Source organism: Mobula birostris, chromosome 26 (genome assembly GCF_030028105.1).
Source record: "Mobula birostris isolate sMobBir1 chromosome 26, sMobBir1.hap1, whole genome shotgun sequence".
In the NCBI taxonomy this organism is placed as follows: Eukaryota; Metazoa; Chordata; class Chondrichthyes; order Myliobatiformes; family Myliobatidae; genus Mobula; species Mobula birostris.
In genome coordinates this window covers 41,958,619-41,973,040 of record NC_092395.1, presented here as the reverse complement: position 1 = coordinate 41,973,040, position 14,422 = coordinate 41,958,619, and the positions used below count along the sequence as shown (strand labels likewise).

At 42.1% G+C, this 14,422-nt stretch overlaps 1 protein-coding gene across 3 annotated transcripts in view; it reads left to right on the top strand.

Moving 5' to 3' along the window:
• kdm4b (lysine (K)-specific demethylase 4B) overlaps window positions 1-14,422 on the top strand; it is a 550,987-nt gene that overhangs the window by 498,973 nt on the left and 37,592 nt on the right. The window contains exon 19 of one of the 3 annotated variants that reach the window (XM_072244642.1): window positions 6,892-7,575. The exons of the other annotated variants lie outside the window; for them this stretch is intronic. Within the exon in view, the coding sequence (XP_072100743.1) occupies window positions 6,892-7,173 (282 nt within the window). The 3' untranslated portion in view covers window positions 7,174-7,575. Of the gene's footprint in view, window positions 1-6,891; window positions 7,576-14,422 lie in introns of those variants that run through there. 3 annotated transcript variants of the gene reach the window in all.

Sequence of the window (14,422 nt, the reverse complement as noted above, 5' to 3'; positions counted from 1 at the left end):
GGTAGGAGAGGCTAAAACTAGCTAGTCATAGATTAATGGTGAGAGGGAAAATACAAAGGGGAGCTGAGGGCAATGTTTTTATACAGAAGGTAGTGGGTATATAGAGCAAGCTACAAGAGAAAGCTATAGTGGCAGATATAATTATGTTTCAAAGATATTTGGATAGATTCATGAATAGGAAAGTTTTCAAGGAACTTGGGCTAAATGCTGGCAAAATGGACCAGTTTAGGAAGTCACCTTAGCTGGCATAGGTGAGAAAGGCCAAAGGGCATTTTACGTGCTGTTTAACTCTGACTCTCTGGGCCTGGGGTAGGGGTGGAAAAACAACTTGGCTGAGGTACCAATACGACATCAGCATTTATGGAACTAATTGGTTGCACAGGGTTGTTGCATAGCTAGCCTTTTAAAGGATTTCATTTTTCCTGATTCTCAAACCTTTGAGATTTCCAGTGACATTAATTTTCTTTAGATTTATATATTGGAAAGTTGAAATCAAGTTTATTGTCATATGCACAAGCATTTATATGGACAAGTGCAATGAAAATCTTTCTTGCAGCAGAATCACAGGCAAATAGCAAAAGATACACAACAATCATAAGATAAACGTAACTTAGACATAAGTGATACAAAATTGTCCAAGAAAGAACACAATTAGAACAAAAATAAAAAGAAAGTCTGTAGTAGTGAGAAGTGATCATAATGTTGTTATAGTGAGGGAGTAATTAGGGTTGTGTGCGTTGCTTCAAGAACCACACAGTTGAAGGGGAGCAGGTGTTCTTGAACTTCGTGGTGTGGGTCTTCAAGCTTTTGCATGATGATGGCTGCAAGGAGATGGCATGGCTCCACTAGCAAGGATCTTTGATGATGGATGTTGCATGCTTAAGGCAGGCCTCATGTAAGTATTGCCGATGGTGGGGGAGGGATGTATCAGTGATATATGGGCTGAATTCTTCACTCTCTGCAGCTTCTTAGGTTCCTGCACAGGCAGGGTACTTTCAATAGAACCTATATGAAAATTCTACATTTATTTGTCTCAAGTCATACCAATTACCTGAGGTCCAGGCAACTGCTACAGGAGTTGCTCAGAACAATGTCCTGGCCATAGCCATTTTCAGCACTTCTGCAAAGACCTTCCTTCCAACATAAGCAACAGGAATTCTGCAGATGCTGGAAATTCAAGCAACACACATAAACGTTGCTGGTGAACGCAGCAGGCCAGGCAGCATCTCTAGGAAGAGATGTGCTTCGTCACGAAGGGTCTCGGCCTGAAACATCAACTGCACCTCTTCCTAGAGATGCTGCCTGGCCTGCTGCATTCACCAGCAACTTTTATGTGTGTTCCTTCCAACATAAGGTTGGATTTGGGGAAGTTCACTTGGACTGCCTAGAATTTGATGCTGTTACCATCATTTAATAATGAAGCGGTTTATATTTGCATATACCAGGATCTAAAAGATAAATATCAGACTTAAATATTAAGCAAATGTACCAGTGTACATTTTCAGCAACAGAGTACATTTACTCCCCATTGACGCTTCATTGGTAATTCTCAATAATCAGCATCTTCAGAAGAGGTGGCATGGTGGGTAGGGATATGGTAAGGGTTGACCAGAAATGAACTGGACAAGTTGCTTGTATATTGTGGCCATGGTACAGATCATAGACACAAAATAATCTGCAGATGCTGTGATCAAAGCAACACTTTCAGTACGCTGGATGAACTCAGCAGGTCAGGCAGCATCAGTTAGAAACGATGAGTCGACGTTTCGGGCCAGAACCCTTTGTCAGGACTGAAGAATGAAAGATGGGGAAGGATTTGAAGACTGCTTGTAGCTTCAGTTGAAAGACCAGTAATTTGAAAGACAAAGGGGTGGGGGAGGGGAAGCATTGACGTTATAGCCCTGAAAACAATGGGTGGTAGAAGAAGGAGGCAGAACCATGAGGGAGCTGGGGGAGGGGGCAGAGTGAAATAGGGATAGAGGAAGGGAGGGGGAGGGAATTACCGGAAGTTGGAGAATTCTATGTTCATACCAAGGAGCTGGAGACTACCTAGACGGTATATGAGATGTTGCTCCTCCAACCTGAGTTTAGCCTCATCATGGCAGTAGAGGAGGCCATGTATGGACATATCTGAATGGGAATGGGAAGCAGAGTTGAAGTGGGTGGCTACTGGGAGATCCTGTCTGTTTTGGCGGACGGAGCGGATGTGCCTGACGAAGCGGTCCCCCAATCTGCGTCGGGTTTCACCGATGTAGAGGAGACCGCACCGGGAGCACCGCATGCAATAGATGACCCCAACAGACTCACAAGTGAAGTGTTGTCTCACCTGGAAGGACTGTTTGGGGCCCTGAATGGTTGCAAGAGATGAGGTGTAGGGACAGGTGTAGCACTTACACTTACAGGGATAAGTGCTGGGTGGGAGATCAGTGGGGATGGACGTGCGGATAAGGGAGTCACGGAGGGACCGATCCCTGCAGAAAGCGTTGCAAGAGATGAGGATTAGGGACAGGTGTAGCACTTACGATTATGCATTCTTCAAATCCTTCCCCATCTTTCATTCTTCAGTCCTGACAAAGGGTTCCGGCCCGAAACGTCGACTCATCGTTTCTAACTGATGCTGCCTGACCTGCTGAGTTCATCCAGTGCACTGAGGGTGTTGTACAGATCATAGATGTAGTCTTCCATGAATATTATTTTCTTCCTGATTTCCGAACATTCATCGACAAGCATCAGAATTTTTAAATAGATCTCATCACTTACCTGGGCAATTACACCTCAAACTGCAATCAAAAGAAGTTAACACTCCCCCAGTGCAGCTGGCATGACAAGAAATCTAGCTGCCACCTTAAGCATTTATATCCCTCATTAAAACCCCAGGTGCCAGCGTTGTATATTCTCTGAAAGAAGCATGGCTGCAACTTGCGTAGATTACTTCATCCCTCGAGCCCATAATCTCCAACTCAGAAAGGAAAAGTAGAGATGAAGATCCACGAAAAGAGCTCCACCTCATGATTCTCCTCAATTACGAACGGGTGGCCCCGTTTTCCGAACGTTTGCTTTACAACACCTCGCTGTTACGAAAGACCTACATTAGTTACCTGCTTTCGCTAACAGAAGGTGCTTTCATTGTTACGAAAAAAAGCAGCGCGCGCCTGAACAGCCAAGCTCCTCCCCTGGAACTGCATTCTAGCCGGCATTGCTTAAACACGTGCTTTATCTCGACTTATTTTGTGCATCCATTAGCAAGATGAGTTCTAAGGTATCGGAAAAGCCTAAAAGAGCTCATAAGGGTGTTACACTTAGCGTAAAACTAGACATAATTAAGCATTTGATCATGGTGAACGAAGTAAGAACATGGTCCGCGCGTTGAACTTGCCTGCATCCACCATTCACATTATTTATACGCAAAGAGAAAGAATTTTGAAAGCTGCCGATGTTATTGTTGGTTCTGCTCGTAGCAAAGTGGTCTCTCTTAGTTGGCATCCAATAACGAATAAAATGGAAAGTCTATTGCTTGAGTGGATTGATGGGTGCACAAGGTATGGTGTTCCGTTAAGTTTTCTTATGCTTGAGAAATCAGTCAGTCTTTTTAATAAGCTGAAACAGAAAGCACTGGATGATGGTGATGAAAGTGTTGTGAAAGTGGAACTTAAAGGTAGTCATGGGTGGTTTGATCGTTTTCTGAGGCGAGGGCAGCTTCATAGCTTAAGCAGTGGTCCCCAACCTCTAGGCCGCAAACCGATACCAGGCCACAAAGAATGCGGGGTGCAGCGGTAGTCAGGACGCACCCGGCACATCTTTAAGAAAAAAGCCAAAATGAACAAGCTGATTAATTAGGTGCCACCCGGCATGTAAATGTCGGCCCAGATCCGAGGCGATTGCTAATTGCGCCAGGTGGTTATTCGTATAAGCAAGTGTTTAACTGTGACGAAACTGCAATTTATTGGAGTCTTACCGATTTCGGTAAGTGATACTACACTGTACATACATTATTTCTACTTTACATAGGCTGTGTATTTTTACGTGTTATTTGGTATGATTAAAGGTTACTGGAGAGATTGTTTCTGCCGAGAGTGCTTGCGCCGCGTTTCTGCCGAGAGCGCTTCCGCGAGATTTTCACTGCGCTAGACAGTGCTGCAGAAAAGTATTTCTACTTTATTTAGGCTGTGTATTTATCATATCATTCCTGCTTTTACTATATGTTACTGTTTAGGTTTTATGTGTTATTTGGCATGATTTTGTAGGTTATTTTTTGGGTCCGGGAACGCTCAAGAATTTTTCCCATATTAATAAATGGTAATTGCTTATTCACTTTATGACATTCCGGCTTATGAACCGTTTCATAGGAACGCTGTACCTTTGGATAGCGGGGGCAACCTGTACATCCCTTCCTGTTTCACTTTCAAATATACTGCACTCATCTGTTAATGTTTTGTAACTCCAAAACATAAATCTAATTGAAAGAGAAACAAAGGAGTCCGGAATGTATATACGTTAGTTTCATTTTTACTTTAGCAAGGCGCACACTTACAACTTGTGACTATGTGGCTAATCAGAGTCCTAATACCATATTTAAGTTTGCTGATGACACCACTGTTGTGATGCAGACATATTGTGAGCGTTGGTGCACCTCGAAGGGGGTAGAGGGGGATTATGACAGACTGCTACAGCTGATCCTGATTGAGCAGTTTAAAGGTTGTGTCCCTGAGGGTATGAGACCCTACCTAGATGAGAAAGAGGCAGCCACGTTAGCCGCAACTGCTAAGTTAGCGGATGAGTATGCGTTGACGCATAAAATGAAGTTTGCCCCAAGTAAAGGCTACCAGAAGGGTAGTCAGGACAGCGGGGAGAGTCCGCCAGAAAAGTCAGAAAGTAAGCCGGGGACTAACGAGAAGGATAAGGTAGACCGGGAGCAGTCTGGTAGGAAGTCCCCTGGGGTTGTCTGTTATAATTGCGGGAAAGTCGGACACTTTGCGTCCAGGTGCTTTGCCCCAAAGAAGGAGACGGGAAAAGGAAAAACGGCGGTTTTGACTGGCTGTATCGAGCTGGTAAACGAACCGCTAGGACAGGACAGGTCTGCCAAAGTTCAGGAAGGGCGCGAGAGGTTTATCTCGGCCGGATTGGTGTCGGTGAAGGAGGGGTTAAAACCAGTTCCAGTGCGGATCTGGAGAGACACGGGAGCATGTCAGTCACTGATACTGAAGAGTGTATTAGAGTTTAGCTCAGAGACCCAGACTGGGGAGGTCAAGGTCAAAGGTATTGGAGAAGGGACAGAGACAGTCCCTTTCCACCAGGTACACCTACAAAGCAACCTGGTCTCTGGACTAGTCACGATCGGGGTGAGGCCCGAATTACCGATGAAAGGCGTGGAAGTCTTGCTCGGTAATGACCTCACGGGGGGAATCGTGTTCCCAGCAGTGAGATTGACAGATCAGCCTGTTAGCATTGAGGCCCCGCCCATGGACTCACAGGTTCATCACGGGACCGCAATAGTAAATTTAGCTGAGATGTTTCTGCCAGCCTTGTACGAGAAGGGGGTAGAAAGTGAAAAGAAGGAGTGTAGTGAAACAAGAGGTAGTGAGGGAGCTGAGACAGACTTAGCATTAGCCAGGAAAGAATTTGTGCAGGCGCAGGAGCGAGACGAGGGGCTGATGGTTTTGGCAGAGACAGCTCTCTCTGACACAGACTTAACAAGGGAACTACTAGGCTATTGTGTGGAGGAGGAAGTGCTAAGGAAGGAAGGGAGACCAAGTACCGTGCCCACAGATGAGGAATGGGGGGTGGTGCAAAAGAGTTATGGGGATGAGGTTTTTAACCTGGCCCCCAAGGTACCCCCCGGTGGACATTTTGCGGTGCTAGAGGAAACAGTTGGTGGAATCATGAAAGAGGTTTACCGGCTGCCCAGGAGGAAGGACGTTATTGATTATGGCCGACGCGAACTGAGACGGTCACAAGCTTTTGATATACTAACAAACCTAGTCGGTGTTAGCGCAGAAATCAATGAAGCTAGGGTCCCCCTGATAAGAGAAAAAAACCATTTTGAAAAGATGAGTATAGTATCGACCAGATGGGAGAAGGCTATTGTTTTGGCCAGCTCTGCTGATAAGGTCTCTCCCTTAATCCCCGAACAAAGCGACTCTTTAGGAGAAGTAATTAAACGACTCACACACGTGTGTTTGATTGTCCCGAGGCGATGCAAAGAACTGGGACGTTGGGTGGTGTTTGTTACACTAGGCCGGCCTAGCGAGCCGCAGCCCTATAGAATGAGTAATTCAGTGACTAAAGGGCTGACGAACACAGAGGTGTGTATTGGCAATGTAATACGGCTGTCTCAAGCCAGCTTGATAGTGAAGCTTGAGAAAAATGAGTTCGGCCACCCGAAGGTCTCTTACCTGGGAATTGCGGTGACACGGGCAGCTGGCAGCGATGCAAGCTAAAGTGCGGGCTATCTCTGACATCCCAACCCCGACAGACAAGAGGGCCCTCAGAAGGTTCTTGGAGATGGTGGGGTACTGTAGGAAGTTTTGCAATAACTCTGCGGTTACTACCACTACTCCTCCCCCTCCTACTAAGCCCTTGCGAGAGAAAACTAAGTTGGAATGGGACGACCCTTGTTATTGTGGTCCGGGATGAAACCAAATGAGAGGTTACATTGATCGCAATTCATCAGTGTTTTTGGCCACTATGAAGTTTGCTAAGTTGGAGCCTGGTCTAAGGGATTATTAATAACACATATAAAAGGAACAGAAAATGTGATGGCTGACTGTCTGTCAGGTGTTGACAACTTCAAACTCGTTGTATTAGCCAAATAGCTGATAAAGATGTATATTTGTATGTATCAAATAATGTATTCATGTTTGTAATTTTTACCCCCGGTAAAAATCCTTAAAGGGGGGAAGTGTGACAAGAATACACATCGATGAAGATATTAGCTGTCTTGGGCTGGCACCAGTGGGATCATTAGTTGGTCTGCCACCTGTCTTCAGGAGAGAGAGAGAGATAAGGAAAACAATGGAGCAGCATTTGGAGATGTGTAATGAAGGCGAAGGAGAGCTGTCAAGCTCGGCTCCTCCTTTGAACCCTGAACTGTTTGAAGTGATGGACAGGCGATACCCCAGCAGGGGGATAAAAAGGGACAGGTTCGCTAAGGCAGGACACACACACGACACCTGAGGTAACGAGACCCTGGAAGCGGTGCGCCTCTCACAAGTCGGTGGGAAGTTCTTGGACGGCTGATCGCGGGATCAAGCCATAGACGCTTAGGGTGGAAAAGCACGATCAGCGGGAACCTGGTGTGTGTCCACCCTTGCCTGGGTGCTGGGTTCACCGCAGAGAAACAATCGTATCTGGAAACGGAGGGGTCACGGTCGGTGACCTCAGATGACATCACAAAGGACTCGCCCGAAAGCTGACTGCAAAGGTCTGTGTGGAAGCCTTGAATATTCACTCGTTTTGCTCTCTCTCTCCTTCCCCCCACTGTCCATCACCACGGCAGCGATTACTGCGAACTGAACTGAACTAAATTGAACTGAACTTTGCGTCACTTTGAAACTGGTCATTTACCCCTAGACAATGATAGAGCTTGATTGATCCTGTTATCTTAATTGTGCGTACATGTATGTTTATCATTGCTGAACTGTTGCATTCATTATCCTTTTGATTAGAGTACTGTGTTGCTTGTTTCTTTAATAAAACTTTCTTAGTTCTAGTAATCCAGACTCCAACTGAGTGATCCATTTCTGCTGGTTTGGCAACCCAGTTACGGGGTACGTAACACCTCGAACAGAAAATCCTACACAAAGAAATGGATATGGCCCAGTCTATCGTGGGTAAAGCCCTCCACACCTGAGCACATCTTCATGGAGCATTGTCTTAGGAAAGCAGCTTCCCTCATCGGGGCCCCCACCACCCATGTCACGCTCTCTTTTCACTGTTGCCATCAGGAGGAAGGTACAGGAGCCTCAGGACTCACACCAGAAAGTTCAGGAACAGTTATTACACCTCAACCATCAGGCTCATGAACAAAAGGGGATAACTACCCTAATTTAATGACTTTTATCTTGGTATTTCATGCTTATTATTAATTGCTATTTATTATCTGCATTTGCACAGTTTATTTAGTTTACAGTTCCTGATGTTTACAGATCCTGTTTATAGTCTCTTTTTCATAGATTTGCTAAGTATGCCTGCAGAAAAAGAATCACAGGGTTGTATGTGGTGACATGTGTACTCTGATAATAAATTTTACTTTGAACTTTGAACTGTTTCTGCAACCTATGGACTCACTTTCAAGGACTCTTCATCTCATGTTCTCGATATTTTTTGCTTATTTATTTAGTATTATTTCTTTACTTTTTTCTCTCCTTTGTATTTGTACAGTTGTCTTTTGGACACTGGTTGTCTGCCCTGTTGAGTGCAGTCTTTCGTTGATTCTTTTATGGTTATTGGACTTATTGAGTATGCCCATAAGAAAATGAATCTCAGGGTTGCATAAGGTGACATATATGTACCTTGATAATGAACTTACTTTAAACTTCAAAAATGTGTCCTTTTTTTTTGAAGCCATACACCAGTCTGGAACTTTATTTTCCTGGAGTGATCAGAAGTTGTTGAAGACCTGTATTTGTGGGAAATAAATTTTTCCCTTGCCAGTGTTGCATAAGAATAAGCAATTTTTAAAAGTAACTAGTATGAATCCTAACTAATTTTGAAGAGAATTTTAATGGACTCCACAGTTGGAGTTAAATTGTTTCATTGTGGCACTGCAGAGCTGATTGCATCAGCAGTTTTGATTAGTGAGAGCTGTTCTTAAGCATTCAACATCTTCCACAACAGAATATTAGTTCAAGCTGTTTAGGCTTATAGCTACTGCCTTTGAAGTCCTTATAGTTAAGTTTCAGCTGTTCTGCTTTTGCCAATATTATATTTTATAATTCAAAGAGTATTTAACCATTCCAAATTAAGAGAGAAGCTCTCTATGTTACTGGCCTAAAAATCATCCTTTTAAAAAATAGACAAATATCTGCAGATGGTGTTCATTGTTTAATGAAATTTCTATTAATTATTTGAAAAGAGGAAAGGCTTGAGTTGTTTTATTCTGAGGTGCAGTTGCCATTGGTGATCATTTTATTTATAACATCAAGGTAATGGAACTTGGCCCATCATGCTTTTCCTGCCTCTTAGAATCAGAATTGTATAGCATGGGAATGGATAAATTGAGCCAAATGTCCAAGGTAACCAGTGGGCAACTTTCTCTGATAATCTGTCACCCCGCACCTTGTCCATAGCCCTTTATGACTAACCAGTTGAAATGCTGATAAAAACACACTTTAAATTCTGTCAGCCACCCAGCTTCAGCCAATTTCTCAGGCAGTGCATTCCAGGCACAGGCCGCTCTGTACGTGAAGAAGATCCTCCTGTCTTTACCCCTCTATTTCGTATATGTCAATCATGTCCCTTCTTAACCTTCTGCACTCCAGAGAGAGCATAGCTAGCTTCTCCAGTCTCTCCTCATAACTGAACCCTCTCCAATGCTATCACATTCTGCCTATACCCTTGTGCCCAGGACTGCAGATACTTCTGCAATTGAGGTCTGACCAAGGATTACAACGCTGGAGCATATGCTCTCTACTTCTGTATTCGATGCCCAGACCAGAGCCCCAGATGCCTTCTGAACCATATTATTTATTTGTATTGCCAATAACTTCTACTCCAAGGTCACTCTGTTCCTCCAAACTCCCAGAGACTCTTGCATTCATCCTGTAAGTCGTAGCCTCATTAATGCTCCTAAAATATGTCACCTCATGTTTGTCTGGATTAAACTCCATTTGCCATTTGTCAGTCCATTCTACCAACACATCAATGACTCACTGCAGTCTAAGATTATCTTGCACGCAATTAACAACTCTGCCAACCTCCATGTCATTTGTGAACTTGCTGATCTTGCTTTTTACATCCAAGTTATTTGTGCATATTACAAATATCAAGAGTCCTGGCACCAATCCTTGTGGAAACACCACTGGTCATAGACAATCAATTGTAAAAACAACCCACTACCATTACCCACTGTCTCCTATGGCCAAGCCAATTTTGGATCTTACCATCTTACCAGCTTACCATCTTTCACTGGATCCCATGGGCTCTCACCTTCTCAACCAGCCTCCCATATAGTACCTTATCAAAGGCATTCTGAAGTCCAAGTAAATCACATCTATTACCCATAATACATTCTTACTTCTTCAAAGAGTTTAATCAGATTGGTCGGATGCGGTCTTCCCTTGACAAAACTATGTTGGCTGTCTTACTAGATCAAATGTGTATCGAAACTTAGAGGGAAATGCACCATCTACATTAACAACCAACACATGCAGAGGATCTTCTGGGGGCAGCACACAAATGTCACCAATATGGCATGCCCACAACGTTCAGTAGAACATACAACAAGTAACAATCGTAAGCAAACTCCTTTTCCACCCCCCACCCACCCACGCCCACAGATGTCCAACCCCTTAGTATCTTCCTTTTCAAGCAATTGTTAATCTTGTTCCTCAGATTTTTTTCCCACTGTTTTCACTGCTGCTCCCAGACTTAGTAATTTTCTTACCACTTAACAGACTTTTTCCTGCTGCCTCTCCTGAAAAGGGGATCATGATTGCTTTCCTACAGCCATTAGGTACCTCTCATGGGGCCAGTGAAGATCTAATCATCTCATCCAGAGCCCTGGCAAGCTCTTCCCTAGCACCCCACCGCCTCCCCTCTCGCTGTGTTCTCCAACTACAATACCTTTTTCTTCTGAGCATACGGATGGAGAATATTTATTTCGAAACTCACCTGTAGCTTACAGCTCCACTCACAGGTTGCCCTTGGTAATCCAAATAAATTTCGAGCTCTGCTTTCTACTTAAAGCTCCTCATAGTTTTCTCAAAATATTTATCTAATTGTATCGCAGCTATCCGCTTTATCTGCTCTCTCTGTAAAGAAATTTCTCCTCATTATACAATAATTTTAAATGATCACATCATGAATTATCTTGGCCTAACTAAGTGCTACATTACTTTAAATCTGCTATAAGGAGATGCAATAGTGAGGCAAGATTACACAGGCAATTTCATTAAATGTCCTTCACAACTACCACTGCTCGTAGATTATAAAGCTAATGTATTTCATATACCTCATAAAAGAATGTGAGTGTAAAATCACTAAACAGGATTTTCTGATATTACTGGACAGACTGTGACTGCATTGAAAATGGTGAGTTGAGAACAGATGAAGTCTGTGAAATCGGGATGCTAATTGAACCAAGATCCCTTTAACTTTGTTGTATTATTCCATGCTGTATCTCTAAGTAAAATAAAATTCATATTATCCCTGATTTTAAATACTCTGATAAGTATGACCTTGGCCTGTGTGAGTCTTTAGCTAGAAAGGTCAATGTTTCGTACCTACTTTAGGTATTTTAACATGTGATCCTCATTGCAATTTCACACCACTACATTAGAGGAGCTACATACTTGGAAGTGCTATATATTAATCATTAAACTGTGGCCTCATCTTTATTTCAGAGATACATTTGGAAAATCTCTTTATCCTGGACAACATCTCACATAATGCCTTGTATAAAGAAGTAGATTACATGGTCATTCTTCATTGCTTCTTATCAGAACATACTTATGTATATTCATGAATGAATGTATTTAAAAGCTAGATTTCTTTCTTTTAGTTAGTAAAATTTAAGGCACATGGAGCAGAAATGGAGCCAGTGTTTCTCTACACTGTAAAGCAAAGACCCAGACAGCACAAGCTGAGCTGCTGCAGTACCATTATAGGAAGGTACAATAGGAGGCACGTTATGTAAGCAATTTTGTTATAACATGTGAGTATTGGTATTGTATTTATTATGGAAGTTGTCAATGTATCAAATTGTCATTTTGGAATATGACAGCTGACTTAAGATTTGAAGGCATATGTAAACAATGCAAAGACTTTAATATAGAATAAGTTCATACAATGACAATTTGGGTTGTTGTGCCTTTGTTGGCTCTTCAAAAAATAATATATACTGAAGCTCGCCCTTTCACCTTCTGCTGTAAAATTGTTCCTTGCAGTACAGCTAATACCTAATAAAGGTAAGTTTATGGTCAAATAAATAAAAAACTCTACCTCATCTAGTGGTCATTACAAGTCTCTGCCCTTTACCACTGTGATTGGATAGGAATTTTAGCATATCATTTTGAGTCATTGTGCATAACACCACACAATGCCACAGCATTTTACCTTAAGGAGAGTTACGCTATTTTACCTAACTCTGTTTCATTTAACAATAAGTCATATTCGTAAAGAAAATCACAGCCTGGAGTGTTCTGTTGCATATGTAATTGAAGCTGCATTAAGGAATGGATTTAAAAAAAGGGTAAGAATGTTTACAACAGGTTAAATTAATTTTATTGACTTTGTGTAAACAAAATTGCTATTATTTCAGTTCTGCTAAAATGAAGAGGAGCCCTAAACCATAAGTGTTGAAATGTTTGTTGCTTAACTCTAAAGCTGTGTCATTTGTGGATGTTTAAGTAATACATGTATTGTTCAGTTTATGTTATTGTGAGGAAATCTGAGACATTGTGTATTTATTCTGCAAAAATACGACTTTCATTTACATTCTAGGCATTTCCTGTAGGCAGTTCAACAACACTAATACCTTGCACCGTAGAATCCTTTCTTAATATTTGTGGGGTGTTCCTGCTAAACAAATCAGCTTCTATTTTTGATTTTGGTAGGCAAAGGGAACAGTAGTTGTATCCCATTCAAAGGTCAATTTTACTTCCAGGGTAAGTGGTTGTGGCTGGGGATAGCTGATAACTTATGAGCTGATCCAGATCTGTTGTAATTTCTTTCCCCTACCATTCCATTTATGCCTGGACTGTATTTTGTATATCCTTTACATTTATTTGGCTCTTGGTCTCCATTTTCACATCAAACTTAATGATCACTGCAACCTTGTTTCTGGAATTTTCTTTGTAATTCCTCTCATCCCAGTGGAATTTTATTCATAATCCTTTCACTTCTGCTGAAATCTTCACTGATCCATCCAACTAGAATTTACTTTTTACTCCCTGTTACAACTTTGCCTTTCATTCTCAGTACCTCACTGGAATTAACTCTGTTAAATACCACCACCCTTCTACCTTACTCCACCATTCCTCTACTTCCTCATGAAGTTAAAGACATATGGGTATGTCCCTTTTGACCCTCATCAATTTTATCAATACATCATAGAAAGTATTCTATCTGGATGCATGGCAACTGCTGCTCATGACCACAAAAAACAGCAGAGAATTGTGGACACAGCTCAGCACACCATGGCACCATGGAAGCTTGCCTTCCCTCCATGGACTCTGTCTACACTTCTTGTGCTTAGTAAAGCAGCCAGTATAATCAAATATCCTACTATTGAATCCAGACATTTCTCTCTTCTTCCTATCACACATTAAAAAAAAATCAGGCAGGAGATGCAATAGTCTGCAAGCATGTAGCACCTGACCCAAGGACAGCTTCTGTCCTGCTGTTGTAAGATTATTGAATGTTTCCCTAGAATGACAAGATAGTCTCTGACCTCACAATCTACCTCATTGTGACCTTGCACCTTATACCACACTTTCTCTGTTCTGTAACACCTTTATTCTGCACCCTGTTACCGTTTTACCTTGTAATACATCAATGCACCATTAACATTGTCCTCTGATCGCCTAACTTTTTAGTAACCACTTTTGCCCTCCAAGGTAGTGCCTGGAGATCTTAAGTTGTCTGGAACACCTTTAAACAACAAGTTGATGATGGGTTGCAGTGGTGGTACGGGCTGATCCTGTGTCTTGCTCGTATTTATCCTGTGAGGTTAACTAAACCTTGAAAATGTATTCAGCATGATTTAAGAACTTTCAATATGCTACAAGCTGTCAAAAGCCTAGTAAGCATGAAATTCAGACCTAATATTTCATGTGCAAAGTCCAAATTCAAATTCAAGGAGGAAGTGGGTGTTACTAAATTATTGTGAAAATCAAAATATTTCTTTGGGTTTTGGCAGAGGACTGCATTTTGCTCACCCTGTCATATTTCTTCAAGAGCTAATGGAATGTTCTTCTTTAAATTTAGTTTTAAGAACAGGAGTACTTTGCTTAGATATCCTGGTCCTCAGTTTCAGTTTCAGATGTATACATTACTGTGACGTTAGCACATTGAAATTAAAGTGTACAAAAACATCCAGCTATTTTTACGTAGTAGGAGAGGTGCTGTGACACTTCTCTTTCAAATTTCCTCACGAAAAGTAAAGGCCACTCCTTATTTAATTCATTTACAATCCATCTCTTTTCTGCTCTTTCTAAGTAATTAATATTGATCATGACATCCTGAAGAAGGGTCTCGGCCCGAA